The sequence below is a fragment of the Agelaius tricolor genome, unplaced genomic scaffold, assembly GCF_023055355.1.
Source record: "Agelaius tricolor isolate 1412-34295 unplaced genomic scaffold, bAgeTri1.0.p SCAF_5, whole genome shotgun sequence".
Taxonomy (NCBI): domain Eukaryota; kingdom Metazoa; phylum Chordata; class Aves; order Passeriformes; family Icteridae; genus Agelaius; species Agelaius tricolor.
In genome coordinates this window covers 39605273-39633027 of record NW_027269265.1, presented here as the reverse complement: position 1 = coordinate 39633027, position 27755 = coordinate 39605273, and the positions used below count along the sequence as shown (strand labels likewise).

The window sequence follows — 27755 nt, the reverse complement described above, 5'->3', positions numbered from 1 at the left end:
AAGCACCTGTCCATGGCTGGGGCAGACTTCCTGCTGCAGCGCCACAGCGCCCTGAAATGAGATTTATGCAAACTGGCTCAAGTGTGATGTCACAGCCACTGATAGACCCAGGGCCTATCTGCCTTCTACAGACATTTGATAAAATCAGGAACTTCGCATACAACTCGGGAAGAAGTTCACCTCAGAACCTATTAGGGCAAACTATGAAAGCTTGTTAGGGTCCTCCTGTCCTGAGATCCACCACTGCTAAGGGACTTCACGGAGTCCAAGGGTCTCACTTTTTTCTTTTTTTTTTTTCTTTTCTCATTATTTTTCCTTTTTTTCCCACCATTTTTTAAATATGATTTTTTGCAAGTCAGTTATTCTGGATGTTTGAAAACTGAATTAAGAAAAATTCACTCAGAAGTTGGCTGAATGTTGCAAGCTTGCAAGATGGAAGGATTTCCCCTTATTCCCCCTGTGAGTATATGGATTTATTTGTAATATGGATCATTAGGTTCAGTAGCAAAAGGCAAAATAAACCAGGTTTTGTTATTTGACAATATTTCTGTTTTGGTCTGTATTTGTAATGCCAGGAAGTTTGGCTTGGGTCAATATATAAAACTAGTGTCAACACTGCAATGAAAGGGAAATTAACATTTCCTCCCTAAACTTGTATCTGATTTTGATCTCCATTTGTTTTCACAGATTAAATGTATGGTATTTTTGTACAGGGTGTTTATAACAAGTCAGTAAATATCTCTTCTTCAGTGCTACCTATGTGATATAAAAGCCGTCTTTCTTCAGATTGTAATTCTTAATCATCTGAAGTCTATAACATAGTTTATGTATTTAACTGCCCACTAATCTGTGAGAGAAGAGTTGTTGAATGTTGATTTACATATTGCAGATTTTAGGACTCTGTGTGTTCTTTTCAATGATGGCATTTTAGTTTTTAACCTAATTTTTTCTTGAATTTTCTTGAATTCACTGACTGTGAAAAAGCAACTGGCTAATGGGGAAAAAAACCTACGGTCCTTATTTAAGTCTTTCAATGTTTTCCCTAACATATAAAATTTTCTGTGTGCCTATGGGGCAGGTCTATCCTTTCCTTAACTCTAAGCATTGTCGCACTGCTGTAATTTATCGTACGGTGAGTTAAAAAATTATTATTTATGAAAAAAATAATGTCACATACCTGTTGTTCAGAAACCAGGCTTAATGGGAAATCTCTAAAGAGATTGGGTACAAGAGGCCTTAATTAGATTTCATTAAGTTTGTAGAAGCTGAAGAGGTCTCAGATAAGGTGGTTGACTTGGCTTTTCATGTGGTAGATGGCTTACAGTAATTGCTATACAGGTGTCAGATAACAGAGACAGACAATGCAGATCCAAAGGGTTTTTAACAAAAACTTATATCAAGTTTTGGTTTTGTCTTGTCCCATTTAATGAAGACTAAAGACATTTCTTATCTTTCATCCAGAAAGACTGCCCTTTGATTCCCTGTCATGTTCAGAATTCATGAAAACTGAAAGTATTTATCTTATTTTTGGGGGAGAACCTTTATTTTCTCAATTTATCATCAATCCTCCTGAAATCACCTATCTACCCAAAGGGTGAGGAGACTCTAAAAATAATTCTTCTTTTTCTTAAATACACAGAATTTTCCAATGGGTCTCCTGTAAGTGCAACGGAATAGAAATCTGAATAGAAACAAGCTTAAAAAAACATACCTAGAGATTTCTCAGTATGTTACTTATTGGGCTTAACAAAAAATAAATTGTAAAGAAACACAAACCTTGTCTTTAGCTACCCCAGAAAACTGTATCTCCATTCAAAAAAACCCCCAATTGTTAATTTTCTATCTATTCAGTAGCTCATAGCCAAGTTTTCTGCCTTTTTTTCCCCAGCGTTACATTCCAGGACATATGTTGAATAACTTGAGTGAAAATCTAACACAGTTTGGCCCATATTCTAATTTGTGTTGCAGTTAATGTCTGTGCTGCGTTCAGATGAGTGATACAACTGGCAGTGAAAACCCAATTGCATCTTACTGAAGCTCTTGATAGAGCAATTAGGGTTTTTTTGTTTTGTGATTAAACTGTCAAAAATTAATAATTTTGTGGTTTGTACTTTCAAAATGTCTTTAAGTGCACTTTGAGCACTGCCAGCTAGAGTCCTACAAGTCTGTCTCCTGGGACTTTTTCAGTGGGGAGACTCGAGCCTGTTTCTAGGCAGGGGTTGCAGCAACACTTCCCTCCTCCACCCTTCCCCGTTCAGTTGAGGGTGGGTCAGTAACTGCTTTCTCTTGCCTGGGCTAGGAAATTCTTATCCCTCAGCTGGGAAACACTATTTAAATTGTTTGGGAGTACTGCATCTTCCTCTGAAGATTAGAAATTTTGTGGGGAAAAGTTCTGCAGACTGGGTCTGTGTCTTCCAGTGCGGGATAGAATTCAGTTGTGTTATGGGTCAAAACATTATTAAGTCAAACACCTTTGCCTGAAGAGGGTTCCAGTTTTATATGAATCCTTAAGTAGCCACCTGTAGAAATCACATCTTTGAATGAAGTATGTTTGCATGAGAGCAAAAATGCCCCACAGAACTACTCTGTTCCACATAACTGCATTATCAACACGGTCCAGTGAGGCTGGCCCAATGAGTAATCATGCTAATATTTTTACTCATCTTTTCTAAAATAGTTATACTGTAATTTTTTTCCAAGGAAATAAAGTTAATCTTGGCCTTAAAGCTTGTCTCAGCAGCACATCACTGGAAATTGTCTGAAGTATTTTTGAATCACATGCCAGTGAATAGTTATATCAAGATAAAAAACAGATCAGCATTTAGTGATTTTACAATTCCCTGGAATCATCTGACAAAGTCTTGGGGAATAACAAGATTTTCAGACTGCAATTCAGTTGAGTCCAATGCGTCTCTCTTAACCAATGCCAACTGAGCTTTCTCTGACTGGTTTTGTGGCTTTTCCCTTGAGTTTCAGGGCAAAGATGGAAGACTGAGGCCACTCTTCATTTATAAAAGTCTGTGACAGAAAGTATTGTTTGTTGACCTCTTACTTGAGGGTAGAATACTGTCTAGATAGTGCACTGCAACTCATGGCATGCATGCAAGGAGATACCAACTTTAGACCACAACTATGGGATTGTAACAAAGCTTTCAGTCATTCTTTTAATGGAAATAACCGATAGAACAAATGGCCATTGACATCAGTTAAATATTAAACATAAGCTATTCTTTGCTTTTTGTCAGGAGTAACAAAACAGTTCAGTGTCATGGAAGAGCTGTCAGTAAGATGATGAAATGGGTGTGGGTGGGGAGGTTCCAGAGAAGGACAGGGCAAGTGGGTAAAGATTGACACAAGAGGCAACAGCAGCACATGGTGAAACCTCTTCTCTCTAATTAGAGAAAACATTTCTAAAGAAATTTTTTCTTAAAAAAACCCAAAACAACAAACCACTCCCCAAAAAACCAAAAAGCAATTAAAAACAGGTTATTGAAAATAGCCTTTCTAATAAATAGAGGGAAATATCCCACTTTCCTATAGGATAATCAGAGAGAATACATGCTGTTCTACGTCCTTTAACCACCATCTGATTAAGTTGATGATAAGTAGACTTTTATATATTTAGTACATCTTGCCATGTTAGTTACTGTGCCCTTGAAGATCAGACACCAAGATAGAAAGCAGTGGCATTACAAGTCCTGTGTGGGGACAGATTGGTCCAGTTGCATGAGTTAACAAGGATATACACACATGTATTTTAGCAAAAGGATCACTGGACAGGAAACAAATCCAAGGACAAAAATTCCAAGGATCCATGATAAATAAATTTTAAGCCCCAGCCTTTCAAACCAAAGTTTATAGTACCCCAATGCCCTATGTAAAATCGTTTTTAGATGTTGGGTATCTGCAATTCACTCTGTAGTCAGTCATGTCTGTAAATATTAAGGGAGTCTTAATATTGTTTTAAGAGTCTATTTAACACACCTCCCTTGAGCTCTGCTCATTGAATATGCATCTGAACTGTAAAAGTAGCTTTTGAATGGTAAAATACTTCATTCTCAGCTGTCAGACTGTGAGACACTATTGCCTGTTAATGTATATTGTTCTGAAGTGGGGGAGTTTGGAAACTGAGAGAAGACAACACAGGAAAGCACAATTAGGAAAAGCCAAACATTCTTTTCCTTGCCTAAAATATGTATTTTTTATCTACTTTTGGACTGATGCTCGGCCTTCCTGCCAAGCTATACTTCTGTAAAGATATGAGTGATAGATGCCTTGCTGTACCACTGGAAATTTTAGCAAATTAAGCCTATATTATCAGGATAGTGATTTCTTTTGAAATTAGTTTACTTTTGGCTAAACAGTTATCAGCATTTAAAACTTCAATACATTTAGGTATTAACATCTTTGTATCAGTTTCTAGTATCGTAGTTGAGAAGAAACAGAGATTTTTCTTTCAAACAATGTACATTTACATGACTTTTTAACCTCTGTTTTTCCTAACTAGTATGATATGCATTTTCCATTTAGATGTTGACATTTCCCCTTTCACAGCACATCAATGCTTTCTTTTGAATTATAGTAATTTACAATATTAATTAAAATTTAGTTTTTAATTTATAATATAATAATTTAAAATTTTGAATATGAATGCATAAGTTTATATATTTACCAGGAAGCATATATTTAGGGAAAGGAAATGAGGGAATGGGATGAACTAATTTGCAAAGATAATGAAAAGGAGAAATTCCATTCAGAACTTTATCCTAAAGAAAGCAAAATACAGTCTCATTACTTTTTCTTGTCAGAGATCACAGTACACCAAAGGTGGAAGGAATGAAGATGAGTAAATACATATAACCGGAGAGAACACCAAGAAAATACATGGAGAAAAAGCAGAAATGTTGAGGAGATACATGTTATACTGACTTTTTGACCACCTCCATGAAATCTGGAAAACATGTTTTACTTCATATTGTATCTCTGTGTGAATAAAGGGCAATTCTACTGTAATCACTTTCCATTTCTCAAACAGTCTAGAGGAGTAAGAAAAAGAGAAGCTGTCCTGTATTTCTGTCATGCTGTTACCCCAGCTTAAGCTTAAAAAATGCAGATGTTCCAAAAATGTGACAGGTTCATGGAGGGAAAGGATTTGGGACATACAGATAGGCATATGAAATATAAACACAAGAAATACACCGATCATATTGTTATCATGTTATTCTAAATATTTGTCCTTCAAAGTTAGTTATGATGGAGTCATTGATAGAATTAAAATGTTGCTATTAACACCTAAAAATACTAAGAGTAATTTCCTTCCCAAAAAAAGGCAAGAAGGTGGTTGAGTTCTTTGCTGTTGACAGTGCAAGAATTTGTTTAGATTGGAAGGAAATACTGTAACAAACTTAATTGAATTAAGGTTTAACAAAACAGACACTGTTTTTCTCTAACTCTTATTCTGGAAATAAACAAGATGAAACGTTAGATGAAGCAACAAAATTGTGCACAACTAATAGTAAACAACCTTTATTGTGACAACATAAGATCTTACTCAGTGTTCCAATTGGAATACTAGGCCTGAGGAGGAAGAGGAAGAGAAGTGGGCAAGTTAGCCTATGTCACCTGTTTTGAGAAGCTAGAGAAGACTTTAATTCTACAGCTAAGCATCCAACAGGTCACAGCTCACTATTTGCCCCACATTTGGACTTTTAAAGTTTTCACTGTGTGTATCTAGAAGCCCTGTGCAGTTGATTTGAGGCAGCAAACATTTAGAGGTCACCTTGGACAGTAACTGAGAAAGAAAATGTGTTTATGCCCTCTGCCAGTGTCACTACCCTCTGACAGACTCCCACCATTTAGTCAGACCTTGTAGAAACAATATATTTAGGCAAGACAAGTTTCTGCTTTCTTTTTTGTGTACAGGAATAATAATAATAATAATCATTATCATAAATAAAAGAAAATGTCTGTTACTACCAAAGAAAATATTTGCACTTGTGCATAATATCTACAACAACTCTAAAGCAGTATCCTCAGAAGGCTGGAGTGTGGGATACAAGGGATTTCTGTATTACAACTGGACAAGTTCTGCTACACAGGCTGGGTCTCTTTTCTACTGGGATAACTCTTTTTTTTTTCCCCCAAAACCAGTCTTTGGCATCACACATTTTATTTCTGCTGATTCAGTAATAACTTGAAGTCTCCCCTTTCTTTCCCTAAGCAATATAAAATGGGTTGGCATCAGCCCTTCACTAACTATATGAATAATTTGGAAAGGATTTGTATAAGCTTACTGTTCTAAAAATTCCTCTTCTTTTTACAGCCCTCTGAAGATATGGTATCCTATGAGTCAGACCTCTACCGACAGCCCCATGACTATTACCAGTATCTCAACAGTGATGGAGAGAGTCATGGTGGTAAGTCAAAAAATATCTCCTTGGAGCATAAAATCTCATGGGTTATCACAGAAAATGGATTTAGGACATACAAGAAAATAACAAATTTATTGCTGTGATCTAGAATGTATAGGAACACATTTTCGAATCAGGAACAAAAATTACTTTATTAATAATATAATATTATTATATAATTTGTTCCAGTCCAGCAACTGCAACATGGTTTCTCTGAAAGAGCATTTTACAAAGAACTCTATGATGCAAGGAGTTCCCAGGAAAGTGGGATCTCATTATCTCTATCCTTCATTATCTTTACTGTGGTTTTATTTTCCTCTGAAGACCAAAAACATTCAGCTTGCTTCTCAACTTTTTAAAGCATGGATTTGCAGCACTGTATTCCTCTTCTTGTGTTCCCATGTCCAACTCCCATTTCACTTAGGACCAAAATAATCTATTTGTGCTTAGGTTTCTTTGGTATTTAGCCTTTTTCAACTCCATATATTTTCCTCTTTCTATTGCATGCTGCCACACCTAACTTTAACTTTCACTCTTCCCCCAGTACACCCAAGTACTTCCTGTCTCTAAATCTATGTAAAACTTCCTTGTAGCTGTTTGTACATAAACATAACTCAAGGTAAAAATACTGTATGGTTATTTATTACTTCAATTTATGTATGTGATTTCAAAGCCTTGGTGTCTATGTTATACTGTTGTCTGGGCACTGGACTCTAAATCAATGCAGAGGCAAGAGCCTTGCTTTGTGGAGTTTGTCTCCCGTGCAATACAACGGTCTCCAGCAAGAGCACCCTGGAAATACCAGAGTCAATATTGACTCAGGAAGGAAAAGCACCGTTCTACTCCATTAGTGGTGGCAGTCCCTGCAGGTTCTGGAGTTTCCCTGAAAGAATCCCACTGATATAGCAACCAGGCCCATTGCTGTTATAATTTAAGACATGAACTAATCATCGCACAGCACTGTTTTGTGGCAACAAAAGAGCAGTGAGTTACTGAGTAAGATGGCTCTGAGCATTTAGCTGAAAGAGATTCCTACCTAAATTTGTTCTCTACACTTCATTCAGGAAACACCTCTGATATTCTTAACACCTAAAGACAAAGAATTCATTCAGTTTTTATAAGTTATCTCATGGCATCTGTCGAGTCTCATTAATCAAACCCAGCAAATTCCACATGGAAATTTAGGGTTTTTACATTATACCCCATACCTGTTTGCACACTCATAAAACAGGATAACATTGATTATCTCAAAAGGCAATTGTGACAATTAAACAATAAATATAAAAGATGCCATGTAGGAAAAAGCACTGGGAAATAACTTTTCTGTCATTAAGTCTAGGCTACCTCAAGCAAAAACTTCCCTTAATCTTTCATCATTTTATCTCCCCATCTGGTTGACTGCCCATTTTTCTACTGAAAGGCTGCCTCTAAGCTTCATTTCTGAGTTCACTAGCATGATTTTACTCATCATGAAGAATACAACAAATCCTGGATAGTGACCTGTATGGGTTATAACCGAAGCAGTATGTAAACATGCACTTCAAACAGAAATTTGTCTGTTCCTAAAGTTGTGCTGCACTTGTCCTAAAGACCCCAAAAACATTTTAACTCCTACAGTAAGTGCTTATGGAAGATGCAACCTAAACCCAGCCTGCACATTTCAATCAAATTTTAATTTATGAAAGCACCTGTAATATAGTTGGTTGTATATAAATGTCTGTGCCTTGTGCTGTCTTGAATTGCTCACAGTCCAAAACAGTGATGAACAACCAAAAAATGCAGATGCAGACTAAAACCCACAAATTATTGTAGTTTCCATCTTTCTGATAAACATTGAAAAACCCAACTTTGGCTTTCATTTTGTTTACATGACAGAAGTATAAAGTCTTGAGGATAGCCATGCAGAAGAGCAGGAAAAGGATGCCACAAAGTACATTTAGAAATATGTACTAAGTGTTCAGAACAAAGTGGATAAAGGCACAATGATTGAAAAATTGAGGGGGAAAGGAATAAAAAGGTGCTGCAGTAGCAGCAGTAAAAGAGACAAGAACTTGATTAGATGGGAGTAAAAAAAGAAGAAACAAGAACAGAATTGTAAGAGAGAACTTCAGCTTGGGGTACAGTGAGATCACTGGCAATACATAAAAATAATTTTGCAGGTCTATTTAGTACCACTATGCACCTCAATACTACCAATTAATGCAAATAGATGCCACTAGACAGTATAATACTTTTGATCTTGCTGAAAAGGGACTGTTAAAGAAATAGGAAAATTTCCTGAGGTGTCAGACTACCTCTCTCTCACTGCTAGAAAAATTATTTTGTGAAAGGGAGATGGCAATATCCTAATCTGTAGATTGGTGCTACATGCATTACCGTCCCTTTTCCTCAAATATAGTACTGAAGGAAACCCTTACACCTTATTTATTATCCCTTACTTACTTATTTACACAAATAAGTAGTAAAGTCCACAAAAAATGTGTAGATCTGTTCCATTAGTGAGTAATATTTAGGAAATTATTTCCATTAAGTGAACACTGAAATTAACAAGCAAAATCACAGCATGATATGTTCATCAGCACAAGCATTGTGTGCGATTATTTTCTTTACTGCAGTGTAACTGTTTTAAATACTGTAATTAACACAGAGACACAGTCATGCTGGACAGAAGCTGCTTTGAGTGATCATGTATTAGTCCATCACCCTACCCTGAGCTTGTAAGTCTGTATGTGTAACAGCATATTTTGTAACACTAATGCAATCTTTGTAATTACAAAATTCCACTGCAGCTTTGTCTCCATGTTGTCACCAAACATTATAGGTTTAGTAAAAATCACTTTTTGTATGAAGCTGAGTGCTGACCCTTGTTCACTTCGTTGCTAGCCTCATGGAACTTTCTAGGTTACATGATCTGGGATTTTATTTTTGTCTCACATCCTGGAGTAATGTGACCATTTAGGAATCTCAGCTTTGATTTTGTTAGCCCACATAGAAGTGGGGGAAAGTCCAAACGTGCGAACCTTAGTCTTAAATGCTACAGGAAAAAGAGAAAGAATTCCAAACTTCATTAAAAAATCCCCTCCCTCCAAAGCTATTCTCATGATTTGATGGGGCCCGACCCATAGGTTTTTGAACATTTGGCATAATTAAAGTCATGAAGTTTGTAAAGTGAGAGCTAATGAGATTCTAACATTGTTTTAGGTAAGGCTGGTGCTTGGCCCAGGACCACAGCACTGTTCTCAAGGGTGATTCTGTAGTGTCTGATGAAGACATTGAGTTTCCAGTGCCCTTCAATATTTTTCTCATTTCCTCTATGGCTTTTTTCCTTGACTTGCTTTTTCAGATGTGCAAAACAGAGTGGGAGCTTGTAAGCTATGCGGTGTGGGGCTGTGCAGAAGCCCTGTCCTAGCTCTCCATGTATGTGCTGGCAGATGAGCCCAGCAGGAGCAGGGTCCCGAGGCGCAGGGCCAGGCTGGCAGCACAGCCCTGGCAGCCACGGTGCCCGGCCGGGCAGAGCATGGTGCTCCCAGGGCTCCCAGAGCTCCCAGGGCTCCCACAGCTCCCAGGGCTCCCAGGGCTCCCAGGGCTCCCACAGCTCCCAGAACTCCCGGCTTCCTGCTCCACTGCTGCCTCAGCACTGCTGCACCCTTTGGCACCGCATCATGCAGATCTAGCCTCTTGCTCCACACTTATTACAAATACCTTCCTAGAACCTGTTTCCTATTCTGACCACTGCTTGTACCGTTATTCATCTATTAAAACAGGAGCAAAGCAACTTACAGGGATGAGAAGGTGCATGGAAACGTTCAGTCAGGTTTTCTCACTAGGAGTGAGGATCTACCTCCATGGTGAATATTGACACAATGCCTTTAGGTCAGCTATTGCTTCCCAACAGGCTAACATCCTCTCTGTCATGACAGGGAGTTTAGAATTAATTATTGTCCTTCCTCTAACCTTTCACTACATACAAGACCAAAACAAACATAATCTCCATGCCTCTGTAAGAGAGAATTTTTTTCACATCCTCTTTCACTTCACATGAAATTTCTCATAATGACTCCATTGTGTAGGTATAGCTTGGCTTTTAATGATATTTTCCTTTACCCAAAGAACAGGCACTTTCCATTTCTAGAATTTTTATCTCCTATCTTTTTTCTTCCTTCCACCTTCATGTTTTAGAGAAAAGAACAAATTGGTATGTGTGACTGACATAACATTAACAAAGAGCATGGAAGTAAAGAGTTACTGGTAACTCAAATATCTGCAGATATTTAAATTTTTCTCTTTTAATTTTCATATGCAATAACTTAGCCAGGATGGTTAACTGCAGAAGGACTTGTGGGGACAGGTTTGTAATTCCTCTTCTAATGTTACTAAACCAATATTGTTTTTCCTAAGGATTACTGGGAAATTATAGATATTTTGGAAAGAATAAGGACTTTGCTCCCTATCACGACTTGAACATTTGGACATAAGATTGTGTTGAAGTAATTTCTGACATAGATTTATTGGTAGTGTAATACTATGATGTCATTACTTTAAATCCTATATGCTGTGTTAATAGTATTATTTTATTGCTTTATTTTTACAACAGCATCTAATTCCATAAAAAAGGAATTTAGAAATTAATATGATAATTACTAATTAGTTATTAGCATGAATATGCATAAATAGTGTTCCATGGGCTAATTAATTTGCCAAGGGAAAAGTTAAAACATTTCTGGAGCCACAGTAACCTTGTCGTAGGTTCCAAAGAACTAAGAGGTATCTCAAAGTATAAAAACATTACTGATAAAAAATATTTTTAAATTATCAGAAGTAGACCACCTAGAGGGTGCACAGATACTCATGGCTATGCAGGTTGGAAATGGTCTTTGTTCTCTCGTGGCCACCATATTTGCTTCTAATAAGACATTCCACAGCCGAAGACCTGCCATTGACAGCCTCAGAGACTTTTTCCTGGGCTTTGTCATCCTCCCAGTTATGCACTGATCTCAATTGTTGTGGATTATCAGTGACAAGGGATCTTTGGGAATATACATTGCCCTCTGACAGAGCACTTTCCACACAGCAAGCAGAGCCACATCACTCTAAGGAACAGGAGTTTAGATTATTCCTGGGATATATTCTCAACAATTTAATATGCAGGGCTGCCCATGGTATATGGGACCTCAAGGGTTGGCTCAGAGAAATCTGCACTAATTTAACGTAGAGAAAGCATGAGTTAGTGTGGCCCAGTCTCCCAACTAAATGGAAAGGTTTCACACTGAAAGTGCTCAAAGCTTCCTACCAGGACACAGCCTTAGGTAAATGATGGATTTCAACTCACACTGCTGTTTCCTGGGTTGCAGTAGATGTGGATATAAAAACACCTGAGTGCTTTGCATCCATAAACCCCACTCTTTTACACTAGAAACTGAAATTTCTGTCTTGAAGTGCAACATGAAAAAGTGCTACTGTGCATTGTAATTATCTTAGGGCTATAAAACCCATACATAGCCCATAGAAAGTGCCATATAACAAAGTGAAGAAATGACAAAGTAATGCAGCAGCTCCCTGGATACTTTTATAAACACATTTCCACCCCTTTCACATGCAGTGAAGAGGTTTATTCATGAATCAGAAAAGCAGAAAGGACAAAAAGTAAGTGCTGGTGTCAGAAATGATCTCATAGAGCCTCCAAATAAATTTCTACTGGCCTGAGCACAAAGGCAGCTGAAAGAGCTTATAGCTTCTCAGGTACGAGTGTGCTTGGTATAAACTTATCACTGGGTTCACTCCAAAGGAAGCCACATTCCAAGTCCCTCCCTTGGATTGAGAAAAAGAAATAACTTGATATTTAAGAAAAATATTCATAGCACATTAATATCCAGATATCATGCACAATAACATATATTGCAGAATGAGACAATTGTTCCTCTATAAATTTAACTACATTTAGAGGAACATGTTCAACTATGTTCATTGTGTTATTGGAAGGATGTCAACAGCTGGGAGGGAGCTTGGAGAAGTGTACAAGTGTGAATGGGGGGGTGAATATACTGATTTACACTGAAAGACCCAGAGCTGATGCTAGCTTAAGGGATGAAGAGAAGTAGATTGTAAAAGAACATGACAGCAAAGTGAAAACATGTAAAAGGGAGGACAGAAATTTTAAAAATAATTTATGGATTGGTGTGGAATAGTAAGATATAAATTAGAATTGTTACACAGAATATCATAAAGAAATTTCAGCCATGCATAAAGTGATACACAAAAAGATGAACCCTAGAAAATTAGTTCCAAGCTCAGTCACAGCAGAGGATGTAGTGTTGACACTGATTTAAAAAACAGGTTGCACATAGATATGTGCAGAATTATGTATGCAGCCATTGTATATGAGAAATTAGAATTAGTTCACATTTCTTGCAGAAAATTTTAAATTTTGAGCAGAAAATATGACATTCTAAAAAGTTGAAGGCTTATGTTGAACTAAAAAATCCAGAAATCTAGAACCGAGAATTATAGAGAATTTAATTTCAAAGATAAATTAATCAGGAAACATTATAGTGGTTATTTAAGTACTTTTTTATATATTTTTTTAAAATCCAAATTATCACAGAAATTTCAAATGTACTAAAGAGATAAAAAAGGTAGAGAAAGAATCTGCATTAGAATTCAGCCTTCCTGCATACAGTGTACACCAGATTTCCAAGTGTTTATCCTTTTATTCTCTAGTCTTGGTACTTAAAAATGTGTGATATAGCTAAACAGCAGGAAGTGACTTTTCTGCAGCATTCCTGAAATTTTGCTAGCATAGTAAAATAAAGTCTAAAGATAGCTGCAGAATAATCTTTACATTTTTTCCACCTCCTCATTTCCATGCCATGAGGAAGAGTGTAATAAGAATATGACAGTGTGTAAATCAGTAGAATTTGTTGTCTCAAGAATGACAATGTTTTGAAACTTGTTATGGTCCCTTCTTGAGAAAGGTGCCAGCATTAACATCTTCTGCATCTTGTGTTAAATTATCATTTAAATCCATCTCACTATCTGAGAGTATTTTCCTACTAAAAGTGGCCTAAGTAATACTTCCCAGTCACAGGAATTTATGAGATTAGGAAAAGAAACTTTGCAGGGATCTATAGAAATTGTCAGCAGAGACAAGTCAACAGGAGTGGTTTGGAGAGGGCAGAAAGGGCTGTGACAGGAGTGAGAATCCATGAAAGCCAGGTAAATGCCATGTTTTTTCATCTTGCAGTGATGGACAATCTATTTTTACTTTCTTTAGATCATTATTGGGACTATCATCCACACCACATGCACAGTGAATTTGAGACCTTTGGAGACAACCATTTCACAGAGCTGCAGAGTGTGCAGCCTCCCCAGCTGCAGCAGCTCTACAGGCACATGGAGATCGAGCAAATGCACGTCCTGGATTCTGCAATCCCAACCACACACATTGGACTCAACCATCAGGTATGGTCACCAGCCCTGCCCAGAACTTCAGATTGTAATTAATGGTAAAGAAAAAAAAACATTGGGAATGCATACTATGAAGTGAAAGAAATTTCTGGAATGAGTTACTCAGGTTCTTAGGGGATGTAAAGCTCTTCATTCTCAGGACTAATGTATTTTAAACATTCTTTTTGCCAATGAGAAATCATGCTCCCCACACTGTCTAAAATGAGAACTGCATTTTGTGGAGGTGTTTGGAATTTCAATTTTTGTTTCATTTGGAATGAAGATCAACTGGTTTGCAATTCTGCAGATGATTTGGAGGTGAGAAACTTTGTATCATCATAGCAAGGGTACCCAGGACTATTAAGAAGTAATTCTGAGCTTTGAAGTAATACTAAAGTTTTAAATATTTCCAAGGAACCCTGAAAATTTTACATGACTTGTATGAGAAATGCTAACAAAGACAAGTCTCTGACAATTCTACCACAGGCTGAGGAGACCCTACTTGTGCTTCTATCTGTGAGTAAATAAGTCACAAGCCAAAACACACTGTCTTGTCTTTGCTCAGATTTTACATTAAGCCAGGCATTTCCCCGTAAAAAAAAAAAAAAAAGATACTCCACTATGCAGTAGTCACCAAAGCACCAGTGAATTCTAGCTGAACCTGAAATTACAAGGTGTTCCATCATACTACAAAGATACTAAGCACAGCAGATGTGGAAATGACTCTTGATCCTACACGAATATGCCCAAAGTCATTACTGGGGGCAGTAAGAAAGCTGGAAGATCTTGTGCTAAAGTGTTCCCCAATGTACATGAAATGTCCTAAATACAAGACAGAGTAGAACTGAAGTTAGAGAAAAGAGTGTTTGCTGATTACAGTGCTGCATCTAACAGTACCCTTGCTGAAACTGTGAGAAAAACTGCATGCATGGGCTTGGCATTTTGGGTTTCTCTGCTCAAAGCAAATCGAAATTGGATGTTAGTACTGTATTAATCAAAAAGAAAGAAGAGAAAAAATAGAATGAGTAAGTTAACACTGACAACAGGAAACTGCAAGCCATCAAAAAAATCAGGAATAGAATATAAGATGTAGATACAAACAAAGAATTAGGAACAGAAAGTTACAACTATAAAAAATGCATCATGGAACAGCAGCCTGTGGGAAGCTTCAAGTTGTTTCAGTTGCTCATTGCAACTGCTAATACCTAATGACCAACCATGACCTCTGGCCAAGGGCAAAGGATGAAAATGAGCCCCTTTAGGGATGTCTAGGAAGCACAACCAAAAAAGCAAGAGAGGGCACTTCTGGTATCCACGTTCATTCTTCTCAGCTATGGTCTTTCATTTCAGGATGAAAGGCAGGGAACTAATTTTGTTACAACTTTTGATAAAGAGCACTGTGATCTCCCTGCCCCACACCCTACCAAGCTGCAGATGTTAGTATGTAGAATTCACCACTACCCTTCTTTTCCTTACCAGCAGGGGATCTTTGGCTTTTTACTTTATTTTACTTTTATTCCTAGAATAGCTCATACAAATAGTACTTGGCATGCTCTGAAGTTCAGCTTCTGGTGTGTCTCAGTTACAGTCCCAGGCAAAGAAACAAGCAAGAAGCAAGTTTTAATCCTCCTCTAAATTTGCTAGTTTTTAACTAGTATGCTTGTCCTGCAATATCAGAGTTACTGTTTGCAGCAAAGGAGGAAGGTGCAAAGATATTTCTTTAATTTTCTGTGGATATCACATTACTTTGTGAAATTATATTTGAAGTTTAACATGCTCATGAACAAGATTTTTTTAAAATTTTGTTAGCCTGCCAACAGGGACCTCAGAAATACTACAATAAGAAAAAAAAATATTCATTCTGAAGGAAGAGTGAAAGAGAAGGTTGGAAAGCTCTGAGAAGAACTCTTAGAAAGAGGAGAATCATACGTAGAGGCCACAGACCCTGGGAAGACATCAGAATATGGAAAGCAGCTAGTAGTTCCTTAAGTTTTCTCTCTCCAGAGCTGTATTAGTAACCTGGCTCTTTATAGCACATGGGACTGTCCTCTGTGACTCTGTCCCAAAACTGTGTGACACTGTATTGACTGCCCTTGCTGAATTTCAGGTGCAGAGGAAGTGTAAGCAAAGGTACAGCAGTCAGGGTCAGTGGGGACAGCGTGGGGAATGCTCACTCAACATCCCAGGCTGGCCTCTGCAAGACACCGTGTCCCCTCCCACTGTCCCTCTGAGCCACAGAGAAGCAGTTCCTTACTCCCATATGACCTCCCAAAGCACTCCAGGTTTCCACAGCCCTTTTCTCAAGGGCACCAATCTCTGTTCCTCTCCTCTGTAGGACCCTGTCCCACCTTCTCCTTCCCCTTCCCCCATGGCACAGTCTCTCCCTTCCCTTCTACCCCAGCGCTGCAGCTTTGTTAACTGTAAGAAGCTGAAGGTGGCTGTGGTGAGGGCTGAAGTTTCACTCCTGGGGATCTGACAGGAAGCTTACAGGGGCTCTTGCCCAATCCTGCCCTTCCTGCCAGATCGGCTGCAGCCAATGTGCCAGCTCATTAACTGCCAGCTGCAGTGCCCCACGCAGCCCTTGGCACACGCCTTATTGGGACACTTCAAGGTGGTGCAAAACTCACCCAAAAAGCCCCACTCGGCCAAAGCCAGCACAGGGTGAGTGACTCATGAACACCCACTGCCCACCCAGCATCTGAGATCCCCTGGGGAGGGCATCGGGCTCAAAACATCCCTCTCTGGTGAAGGAGAAGAGCAGTACAAAAGGAGCTCACTTTCAAGGACTATCATCTGTCCCATTTCATGAAAGCTGCATAAGATATGCTGCTGGGTTTGGGGAATGTTTGTTGGGTTTTTTTAATGTAGGGACTGGGTACTTACTCCTTGCCCCTCAGACTGACCTGTTTCATGTTATTAAATAAGAAGATGCAATAATCTGTGCCAACTGGTCATGTTTCCTAGCAAACCAGACCACAACTGAGAATTTACAGAGCTGAGGTATATTCCACACTGCTTCTGACAACACCTCTATATAAGGGCAAGAGAATTTAACACAAAAACTGGCTTGCTAGCTTTGCAGATGAGAAATTCCCCCCTAATGGGGAATTTTCAGATAGCCATTTGGGAAAAGAGAGTATGGGCTGATATGATATATCCTTATCTTAGTGTTAAGGCTACTCATCTCCTCATGGGGAAGTTTATGAGAGAAAGCTGACGGACCGGTACAATCCCATCTCCAAATTTGGATGCAGTGCTATAGAGTTTCGGTGCCATCAGGAGGTGCTGTGCCTGAGAAAGGAATAGGACAACAGAGCCAAAGCCAGCCATGATAGGGCAGAACTGTTCATCCCTTTCAAATTCAGCTCGAGATGGTCTGCATTAGGAAAAAGTTGTTCTGAAAAGCAGTTTCATTCTGGGATAGACAACCAGGATCAGAAACTCATTAGGAAGAAAGCAAGCTTTGGGGAGATATGGGGAAGATGGACAGTGTTACTTGCATAGGATATAAGGTATGAGAAAGTTCTGGCATTTACGTTACTCATTCTTCCCTCTAGTAGAGGTGCATCATTGTACATGTGTGTTGACTGTTATCTGAAAGTGTTTCTTAATAGGATGGCATTTATTATAAATGTCAACAACTAAGTCACTCAGTATTACACTGAACATTTTCTCATACCTCTAATTTTCTTCCTCCTTTTCTCTGTGCCTCTCTTCATTGCATTTCCTTTTTTAATCTTGATGTCCTACTCTGTGTCACTGTTTTCTCCCTCTACTGCTCTGTTCTCCAAAGGTGTCCTATTTGCCCCGGATGTACTTCTCTCCACCTCAGCCCAGCTCTGATGAGGAGGACATAGAGAGGCAGAGCCCCCCCTTGGAGGTGTCAGATGGGGAGAATGATGGTGTGGAGCCTGGGCCTGGAATTATGCATGGAGAAACAGGTCAGTGAAAACAGAAGGATTTTGTCAAGCTATGAACTGAGCAGGTGTTTTATTACCAGGGGGATAATGAATGAAACTGTAGAACTGCTGTGCTAGTATTTCATGCCACTTCCAAAGCTTTTCTTTCCCTGACTCACTGCACTCTCCTGGCCTCTGAATCTCACAACCAAAACTATCTCAAACCTCATTTCTTAATGTACTCCCTTGCCTCCTTTGGCTTTGTCTATTCAGGCTTCCTGAATGGAAATGGCTTTTGCCATTTTTACTCCAATTTCTAATAACAGTCAGGGAAACCAAGACAAGAAAGTCAAAGAAGAACCAATTAAAAAAAATATTTAGCTCTCTTTGCTCAGTATCTGAGAGTCACATTCTGTATAACCTGCCAAAATTAGGTTTAAGTTAATTTTGAATTAGCAATGTTTTTCAATTAGCTTCAAATTAGCAAATGAATTTCAGAAGTTTAGCCATTGGAATTATTCTTTTATTCTTTTAATCTTATGCTTTTTCTTCTTGGTATATAAATCCACATTTTTTCCTCACACTGTTATATTGCCTACTGTTATAAATGCTGCAAACTGAAGTTATGTCTCCCAAGCTAGCTGGAATACTTAGATACTTTCTGCTGCTTCTCCAGGAACTACACACAAATACTAATGCTCCATTGGCTTTCTTCTTTGACTCTCACACAGGCAGCAAGAAAAAGATACGTCTGTATCAGTTCCTTCTGGACCTTCTTCGCAGTGGGGACATGAAGGACAGCATTTGGTGGGTGGACAAGGAGAAAGGTACTTTCCAGTTCTCCTCCAAACACAAAGAAGCATTGGCGCATCGCTGGGGCATCCAGAAAGGCAACCGCAAGAAAATGACCTACCAGAAGATGGCACGGGCTTTGAGAAACTATGGCAAGACAGGGGAGGTCAAGAAAGTTAAGAAGAAGCTGACCTACCAGTTTAGTGGAGAGGTGATGGGAAGGGGGGCCGCTGATAGGAAGCATTATCCTCACTGAGGCCATGGGACCCTAAGCAAGAAAAATATTGAGAGCTCCTGGCTGGATTCCAGCAGAGGAGATGGACGCATCTTTCTCTTTTCTTCCTGTGCCCCCTTCTCTGCCTTTAAACAGCCTTTATCATCAGATGTTTCTGGTACGAATCCCCTTCTTCAGCATCTGAGAATCCCAATCATGACAGAATTCTTTGCTTCCAAGTTGGACAGAGTTGGGAAATTTAAACAATGTACAAATATACTGTCAGGAAAAATATTTTTTTCTTCTTTTTTTTCTTTTTTTTTTTTTTGATTGTATTGTAACTAAAGAATACAGCCAATGAAGTTTTGCCTCCAGAGGTGGTGCTGTGTCACTCACAGTGACACCGCGTTAGCTTCCAGCTTTTAAACTAGCATTAATACAGGCTCTGCCGCAGCTCTCACAGCTAGAGAGAAGTTTGCAGATCTTGGAATGAGACTCGTTCTTTTAAACAGTAATAACATGTACATATTTAATAAAATTAGGTATAATGAAGTTTTGATGTTTGCATAATAAATGATTACTTCACAAACACATGTCACGCATTCAGTTATGCAGATACAGCTCCTGTGTGGTGTCTGAATAAAAGATGCACTGGGCTGTAGGGCCTTATCCATCTGTAGCTACTTTTTAATGTACCTGGAAACATCATCAGTGGTGTCAAACTCGGTAACAAATGTTACGAGGTGAAATACATTACTATGAAAGAGACTGCAGTACTTAAGGAAATTTAAAAATACCTATATGTATATATTTCTCACTATTTTTTCCTGTGCAAAAACCCTGCCAGTTGAACATTTTCTGGTCACATATACCAAGAATTGCATTTATATCCCCATACCATTTAGAAAGTATCAATTAACCATGTTCTTTTGCAGTTTTACTTATTTTCCTGCTCCTGTTCCTTTGTCTTCTTTTCCCCCACAGTGATACCTTGATTCTCACTCCTGAATCTTTCTTGGAAGTAAGTTGTGTTTAATCATGTTTTTGCGGAATTCCAGGACAAAAGAGTTTCAAGATTTTAACTGTGGATTTTAAGCCCTACTGTAAAACAATTAATAGTAACTAATAACAACTGCACTGTAAAGATAACACTCAAAATGCAAAATAAATGATAATTCAATACCTGAAATATCATGGTAAATTTACCCAGTACATCTAAGCACAGAAATTAAATCTAAATTCAAGCAACAGTAAGAAAATTAGCATTTCAAATTTTAACATTATTTAACATATCTCAACTGTTTCAATCACTCAAAAATCAGGACTTTCCCAAAATAGATGAGGTGAAATGAGGCAGATTGAGAATGAAGAGAAGGAAATTTTTTTTAGCAATATTGAAATGCAGTACAACATGCCAAATATCACTAAATAATCTGAATTTTTTCAGAGCTTGCTCCTCAACGAAATCAGAAATAGTTGAAGTGATGAGCTTCTTACAGACCTGAGTTCTCAAAATTATATCTGCACACAGTCATTGTTGTCTGCACTAGCAATCTCACTGTGGAAGTGAAAATCTGGTCGCATCATGGCCTCCAGTGTCTCTTTGGAGCCAAACAAGAAAGAAGCTCCTGGTTAAAAAACATCCCAAAGTACTACTTCCCAATTTTTATTCCCAGTTTATGAACTTGATGAATACATCAGTCAGTGCCAAAAATTAGCAGAGAGTTATCTTTCATGCTTCTAAAAATCTTGTAATCCAACTTTTAGTTACTGTGCTTTGAGGATCATTTTTCATTCACTTAGAGTTAGGATGAGTCAAATTAAGAAGACATTTTATTTCTAAAATTGTACTGGAAGGATTTACTTCCTATAGGAAATACTGTAATACTCACTAAATTAGACTTGGATCATTCCATCTGCATCTATTTTGAAGTTTCAGGATGGAAGCTGTTGAAGGCAGCTCTCAGAAGACTAGAGCACCCAACACTGACACAATTAAGGTTCCTTCTTGCTGAGGTAGAAACTCAGGACTTCTCTGCTTGGTACTGATGATGTTTGGCACTGCTGATCTGGAATTAAAAAGAGATTAAAGACATTTTCACTCATCAGACTTGCAGACTTGATATTCAAGAAAAGTAGAGTAATAATTCCTGTCTTCATAAAAATATCTTTATCACAAACACAGCTTCAAAAGCAGAACTGATCCTTCTCTGACACTGTAATTTGAAGTAGAAGGATCATTTCCTCTTGCAGGAAAACTGTGATAACTGAAAAGAGCCAACTGATGAGTTAATTGTGGAGATGCTTAGGATATCACAAAAGCCATTTCAAGCTTACCAAAAAGCTTTCTAAGATCTATGAGACATATTTTTCCATTTCCCTAGCAAGTCTTGCATAAAATCTTATTAGATGCTGGAGAAATAATACAAAATTAAAGTAAGCCTTCAAACAAACAACAAGAACCTTTAAATGAGCTATTCGAGTGTGTGCATTACTTCAAAATGCTAATTTAGAGCAACTACTTATACTTGAATTAAAGAATTTGCATTTTACACTGGTTTTGATCACAAGAAATATGGAAATTGAAGATTCTGAGAAAGTTATCTTGAGGGAATAGTAGGATTAGCAAAAAAATATTTTTAAAAACAATATTGAATATAATTTAACAAGAAGGTTTAAAATTTTATCTTCAAAGCTGAAAACTTTTTCTCTTCCTCTTGTTAATGCTTTGAAATACTGTTTCTAAAAATATTCTCTCCCCATCTGTTTCTGGTTAGGTTTTTCATCTGTGGCATAAAGAGTGAATAATCATATGTTGCAGCTGTGAAAGAGACCAAATGATGATGCTTCTCTGCCAGAGTACTGTTTGTCTGCCACACAATCCAACTGCTCAGGACACTAGGCAGTCTAGGCAAGCTGAATTACTGCCATTCAGCTGCTCATGCAAGCACAGAAGCTCTTTGGCTGTTTTAGACAAAAATACCAACATGAATATGACTAAATCACAGGTTCTGCAAAATTACAGAGGAGTTGCTTTCTCTGAAGGTGGCCAAGTGCTAGACAGGCAGATGTGATCAAAAAAGGTCGGGGGGGTTATTATTTGGAGAGATGACCCATGATTAGGACAAGTTCATTGGAACATTTTGCAGCCCACTGCTCTTAGAGATCATTAATCCTCTTTCAAAGCAAATGTTCATACTCCAACTGGAGAGTCAACTTATATTTGGCCCTTGCAGCCTGCTTTAAAAATCAGCTTTATTAGCCACTGAGTGGTTCTTAATCAATTCTTGTGGAAAGATTATTCAGGAAACTATCAGTGAGCTAAATTCAAAATACTAAACTGCACTTACAATATATTAGACTCCCACTAGCAGTACATCAGAGGCATCAAAGTTAGAAAAATTGCATTGGCTATACAGATAATATGCTTATAACAATTTACAGTGGTAGCATGTATTTTTAAATTCTACTCAGTCAAAGAGAGTTTTAGACATTTCTAGATGTAAGCTACTACTCACCTGAACCAGACAGAAATGCAGATGAAGGTGTTATTATTTATTTTCTGCCTGAAAGCCCACATTTATTGAGTCCTCCAAACTTCCTAAAAAATGCATATACACACATCCCAATATATCTGATGGAGGTTTTTGGTCTCCTCCTTCATGAAATTTTATCTCTATACCCTCATTTCAAGATTCATACACTGACAGAGTCTTACAATCCATGTTTGTCTTCACTTGTGAATTCAATTTAGGCTTAGGCTTAGGCTCTGTACATTGCCAGGTTTCTTTTCCTCAGTAAGCCTTTTGCCTTAGTTTATTTGTATCACATAATCTCTTTGACTTCCTTCCATTTCTTTCTACTTTTTTCCTCCCTTATTTAGATCTCCACACAACAAAATTCCCTTCATTATCATCGAGCTTAATTCAAACTATATTGACAGCTTCATAACTAGTACATATATCACATGACAGTTCAATTCGGTGTATTTTTACAGTTATTCAAAATTTTCCCTGTACCATAGCTGCACATTGTAAATTCATAGCAAAGACTTTATTGCTGATGACAACACAATGAGCATTTTTCCTCTGAGAATGCCATGAACAGTATGTTCTCAATGGAAATCCCCCACTTGTGTATTTAAAATGTATGGATTACAGAGAGAAAGGACTATGGTATGACACAGACTGTGGTACTAATGCCAAGATTTTGCATTTATTTCTAATTTATTTTGTGGGTTACCTTGCTATCTTGCCACCTTTTCTTCTTCTAAGAAACACTCAAATGAGATTTACATAATTTTGCATACCCATATACTTAAAACACTAAACATGTAGTGCCTGTAATAAAAATGCTACTGTTATGAACCCACTTATATATTACAGTTAAGTAGATGAAGAGCTTGCTCTTAAAGAAACTGTGACAGTAGCTAAAACTTCACCAAATCTCACCTTTCTTCTTTAAAAAATTTGCACACTGCAATTCAGTTGGCTCATCTGAGCCTGTGCTATGAGAGAGGTCTGTATATAAACCAAATAATCAGTCCTATTCCAAGAGCTGGGGAATGTGAATGTCCTCCAGAGAGCATGGAAACAGCAGAAGGCTGAGATATTCTTTCTCATTTCCTCACTCACAACTCACCCCTGTCTGCCTTAGCTGAGCACCTCACATCAGCACACAGAGGAACCTGGGTTGGAAGGGATGTTTGGAGGTCACCCCATCCAACCCCCTGCTCAAAGCAGGCCTATTAGATCAGGTTTTTCAGGGCAACTTTCTTTCCATTCTGTGTTTCTTTCCATTCTCTCCACTCATCCAGCCACATCCTCCTTCATGCCTTTGGTTCCCCACAGTGTTACTTTTTGCTACTGAGGAGTCAAAGCAGTACGTGAGAATGAGCAGAGCAGTCTATGGACAGCAGGGGAATGAGGATGTGGTGGAGCAGATAAGGGTTAGCAGGAGGTGGAGGAGGAGAAAGAAGGGTGGGAGGAGGTATTGGGGAGACCAAGGTTATGCAAAGGATTGGGGAAGCGGCTTTGTGGTAGGAAGGAATGCAGTTTCTGTGCCTTAAGGGCTCCCTCTGAGCTTCTGTTTTAACTCCCCAGCAGCAGAGCAGCAGTGCTTTAGGTATAAGGAGCCCTTTGACCACTGGTGCCTTTGTGCAGAATGCTTCGATTCCTCCGCCTTATGCAAAGTGAAGAATGTTTGGGTGCTGAGCTGGGCATTTGCGTATACAAATCAGTTTGGGTTCTTTTAGATTTACTGACGTTTCTGAGTTTTGGGTGTCTGCTTTCAGAAACATAATTTTAGATTTCTTCTCTAGATATTCCCTCTTCCCTTTTTTCCCACTCACCCACACTGTGCTTTCCTTTCTCTGCTAACCTGAGCTAGCAATTTCCAGCTCTTTGGTCAGCTTTTCTCCATACCTAGATTCAGCCAGTAGATGCCTCCATATTTAGTAGATTCCAACTGCTTTATTCTCAATGTCCCTTTTCAACTTTTGCCCAGCTAGTTCATTGCTTCCTCTCAGGCCAACTTTTCTCACAAATGCCTCCAGTCAGCTTCTCTTTATGTGAATGGCTCTCAGTTCCAAATTATTTGTTCAGCCATTTATAGTTTTTCCATCCCACATCCTCTTACAGTTTCAGTCTTATCACCAGTTCTCTTCCCTTCACATTTCTATTCCAGCTCCCCATCTAATATTCTTGTCCTTTGAGAATCTGTTTTAAATCCCTCCCATATTACCTAGAAAAAACAATTTTCTCCCCCCATCCATGCCCTTCAATCACACATTTTTACTTCCTCCTCCCACTCAAATTGGTGTGATCCCTTCCCTCTCAGAAGTTCCAACTATTTGCCCCCCAACCCTGCTGGTTCTCCCCTTTATTTTGATATGCCTGAGGGTGATAATGTTTGGAGCACAGGACACAAAGGCTGTTTGCTTTTATTTTAGGTGTCTGGATTAAGTCCAAGTCCCACATTAGCCCTGACATAAATGCATAGAAAACTCTGCTGACCCCTGCACTGGACCTCTTTGACCCAAAAAACCTTCTTCAGAGGATGAAATGTAGAAAGTTCTCACTGAGCATATGGAGACTGCATTTTTTCCCCATAGTCTAGAATATGCAGCAACTCAGGTTGTTTAGCATGAAGCCAGTTAAAAGACCATCCCTGAAATGAAAGCAAGCTGCTGTCAAATATACAGAAAGAACTCAAGTATGGAGTGCAAAGGGTAGGGATACAAAATGGTTGTGCAGAGGAAAGCTCAAATAAACATTACCCAAATCTCCTAAATCCCTGTAAACTCAGGCTCTGTCAGTAAGGTCAAGTGGCTTTGCACTGTACACACCAGCACTCTGTGATTCAAAAACACAAAGGAAACAGTGAGGATTAGGTTGGATATTGGGAATAGATTCTTCACCCAGAGGGTCAGTGGGCACTAGAACAGAACTTCTAGGAAAGTCACAGTAGGAGCCTGCCAAAGTTCAAGGAATGTTTGGACAATGCCCTCAGGGACCTGGGGTGGGCACTGGAGCTGTCCTGTGCAAAGTTAGGAGCTGGATTTGATGAACCTTGTGGATCCCTTCCAGCTCAGGATATTCCATGATTCTATGAGCACTTCAGTGGATGAGTCCTGCTGGGCCTGTGCTCTGCACTGAGCCACCCCAGCTGTCCCACCAGTCCCACCAGTAAATCTGCAGCCACTGAGGCAATTTTACTGCCTTGTCCTCAGAAACTGCAGAACCACTGAGGAGGTGGTAATTTCATGACACAAAACAAAAGGCAGAGAAACAAATAAACAAAAATAGAGACAAGAAATTAAATGGCATGACAGAAACTACCAGGAAAAGAAGCCCAAAATAGAAAAGTAATATATAGACTTTCTGTCTGGATAGCTAAATTCGGGCAGAGTCACAAGCACCCAAATACATAGCTTTTTAATAAGAAGTTGTGTAGTCTTTTTAGAAGGAGGTGCTGTTAACTTTGGCTATAAATAATAAATCCTTGGTTTTCTCTGTATAAGCCATGGTGCAGCTATCCAAAATTGCGCAGCATGTCACGGCAGGGCACCAATTTCTGTCATTTTTGAACTTGATTTTGAATTATGTGGTGAAAGACACTGTCTGAAGCACAGAGCAATAATTTCAGAGTAATTCTTCTGACAAGGAAGAATTTTCCCTCTCACTCACTTTTTAAGCACAGGCCCTGAGACATGTATTACATGTTGCTTCACTGTTCTTGTACATTAGTTTCATTTGAATACAGGAGAAACTTCACACACTTGCTAAACAATTATCTAGTGTTGCAGTGCACTAGAAAGCAGTTATCACAATCAACTGTATAGTTTTGGGTCAGGGTAGCCCTTGAAATTATACCTTTCATTTGCATAGCAGTTTTGTTATTAAAAGTAGTCAAATAATATAATGCAATGTAATGTAATATAATATAGAAAATGCTAGAAAAAGTTTACTATTACAACAATGCTGCCACCTGGTAACCTAACGTGTAATAGCAGACAAAACATTCATTTTTCCCAGTCTTGAACATAGCAATATATTTGAAATATTACTTCAAATAACACTAAAAGTCACAAAATCTGCAAATTTTTTATTGGGTTAGGATCATTTCCCTGCATCAGATTAAATCCTCATAGCTGTGTTTCATTGTGGGGAAGAAGTGAGACCCAAGCCCTTTGAAAGGTTTCAAGGCAAAGCAAATAGCCAAAATTTCCTGACTCCCAGTGAAATATCTCAGGCACAGGATAGTAGCCAAACACATATCATGGTAACTTGTGCTCCACTAGAATCCAGGCAAAGGAAAATAAACACAGGCAACATCCTGCCCATCTTCCTCACTCATCCATTAAAAATTGCTTCAAGGGAAGGGGAGGAGGTGTTTCGCCCCAAATCAGGAGAAGTATCAGCAGTGATTCTTGCATGTTCACATTTGTGCTATCAGCCTACTGAGAGAGTCAGATGTGAAAGACAGAGTACAGTGACTGATGACCTGCTTGCACACTGGTCTATTCTGAACTCCATGCCAAAAGATTAAATCATTTAAAAATGAGATTTTTTACAGGAGAGTAAAACTGGGGGGAGAAATGAAAACCACACCTTTTTTCTCTTTTTTTAAAAATTATTTTGTCAATACTAGTGGTGGCTAAAATATGCTCAGTGTTTGGCCTCCAGAGTTTTTCTGGTAAAGCTTAAAACTCAAAATTGATAAACCATCATGATAATAAAAAATGACTGTCCACAGTTACTATTTTGCCATATATGAATATGCTAAATAATATGCATATGAATATGCTAAATCTTAATATATATATATATTTGACATATATGAATTTTGCTAAATATAGGAATAAATAAGAAGCAATGATTGGAGCATGAAATGGCCATACAAGAATTATTTTCTAGTGAGATTTTTCCTCAGATCTTTTCTATATGATTAAGCAAAATTGAAACTTCTAGTGGCATAAAACAGAACCTTGTAACTATTTTTAAAATGATAGTTAAAAGAAGAAGAAAAAAAATTTGCTAGTTATCAAGAAACGTATGCTGTGGATCAAGTGGGTGGATGGGGAGGGAGGACTAAAACTATTTAAGTAGTGTCATGCTTTCTACTTGTGACTGCAAATGTCAGTGTTGTGTAAGTGTCTCTGCAAAAGAAAGTTCTTTCCTTAAAGTTCACAGTTAGTTCTACAAATACAATCTTTGGTTGAAGAGCTAAAAAAAGAAACAAGAAAACCAGTTTGTGAGGGGTTGTTCAGCTCTGACCCAATTATGGCAAAAACAAAAACTGAAATAAGTGGTAAGAATATAAGCAAATGCACACTTAAAGTAAGCAGGAACCAGCACACAGGAGATGTAACTATCAGATCTAGTTTGCTGCATGTGCTGTAAACATGGCAGTGTTGGAATTCTCCATGCAATACATGCCCGGAGCCAGAAAGGCTCTGCACGCATGTGCAGCATCCCATTGTGCTCTGGTTTATAC

General features: G+C 38.4%; 1 protein-coding gene across 1 annotated transcript; it reads left to right on the top strand.

The window, feature by feature from the left end:
• Positions 1 to 118: 118 nt before the first annotated feature.
• SPI1 (Spi-1 proto-oncogene) lies at positions 119 to 19347 on the top strand. Its single transcript, XM_071427517.1, has 5 exons — positions 119 to 459; positions 6323 to 6416; positions 13681 to 13868; positions 17647 to 17794; positions 18484 to 19347. Exons 1-5 carry the CDS (start codon positions 415 to 417, stop codon positions 18798 to 18800), a joined length of 792 nt encoding a protein of 263 aa, XP_071283618.1. The 5' UTR covers positions 119 to 414; the 3' UTR covers positions 18801 to 19347.
• Positions 19348 to 27755: the final 8408 nt, after the last annotated feature.

Bases quoted from the DNA above. Each gene is read 5' to 3' on its own strand.
- SPI1 (XM_071427517.1), top strand. From the start codon at position 415: ATGTTGCAAGCTTGCAAGATGGAAGGATTTCCCCTTATTCCCCCT. The intron at 6,417-13,680 runs GTAAGTCAAAAA...TACTTTCTTTAG, and splicing joins TGATGGAGAGAGTCATGGTG to ATCATTATTGGGACTATCAT. The intron at 13,869-17,646 runs GTATGGTCACCA...TGTTCTCCAAAG, and splicing joins ACATTGGACTCAACCATCAG to GTGTCCTATTTGCCCCGGAT.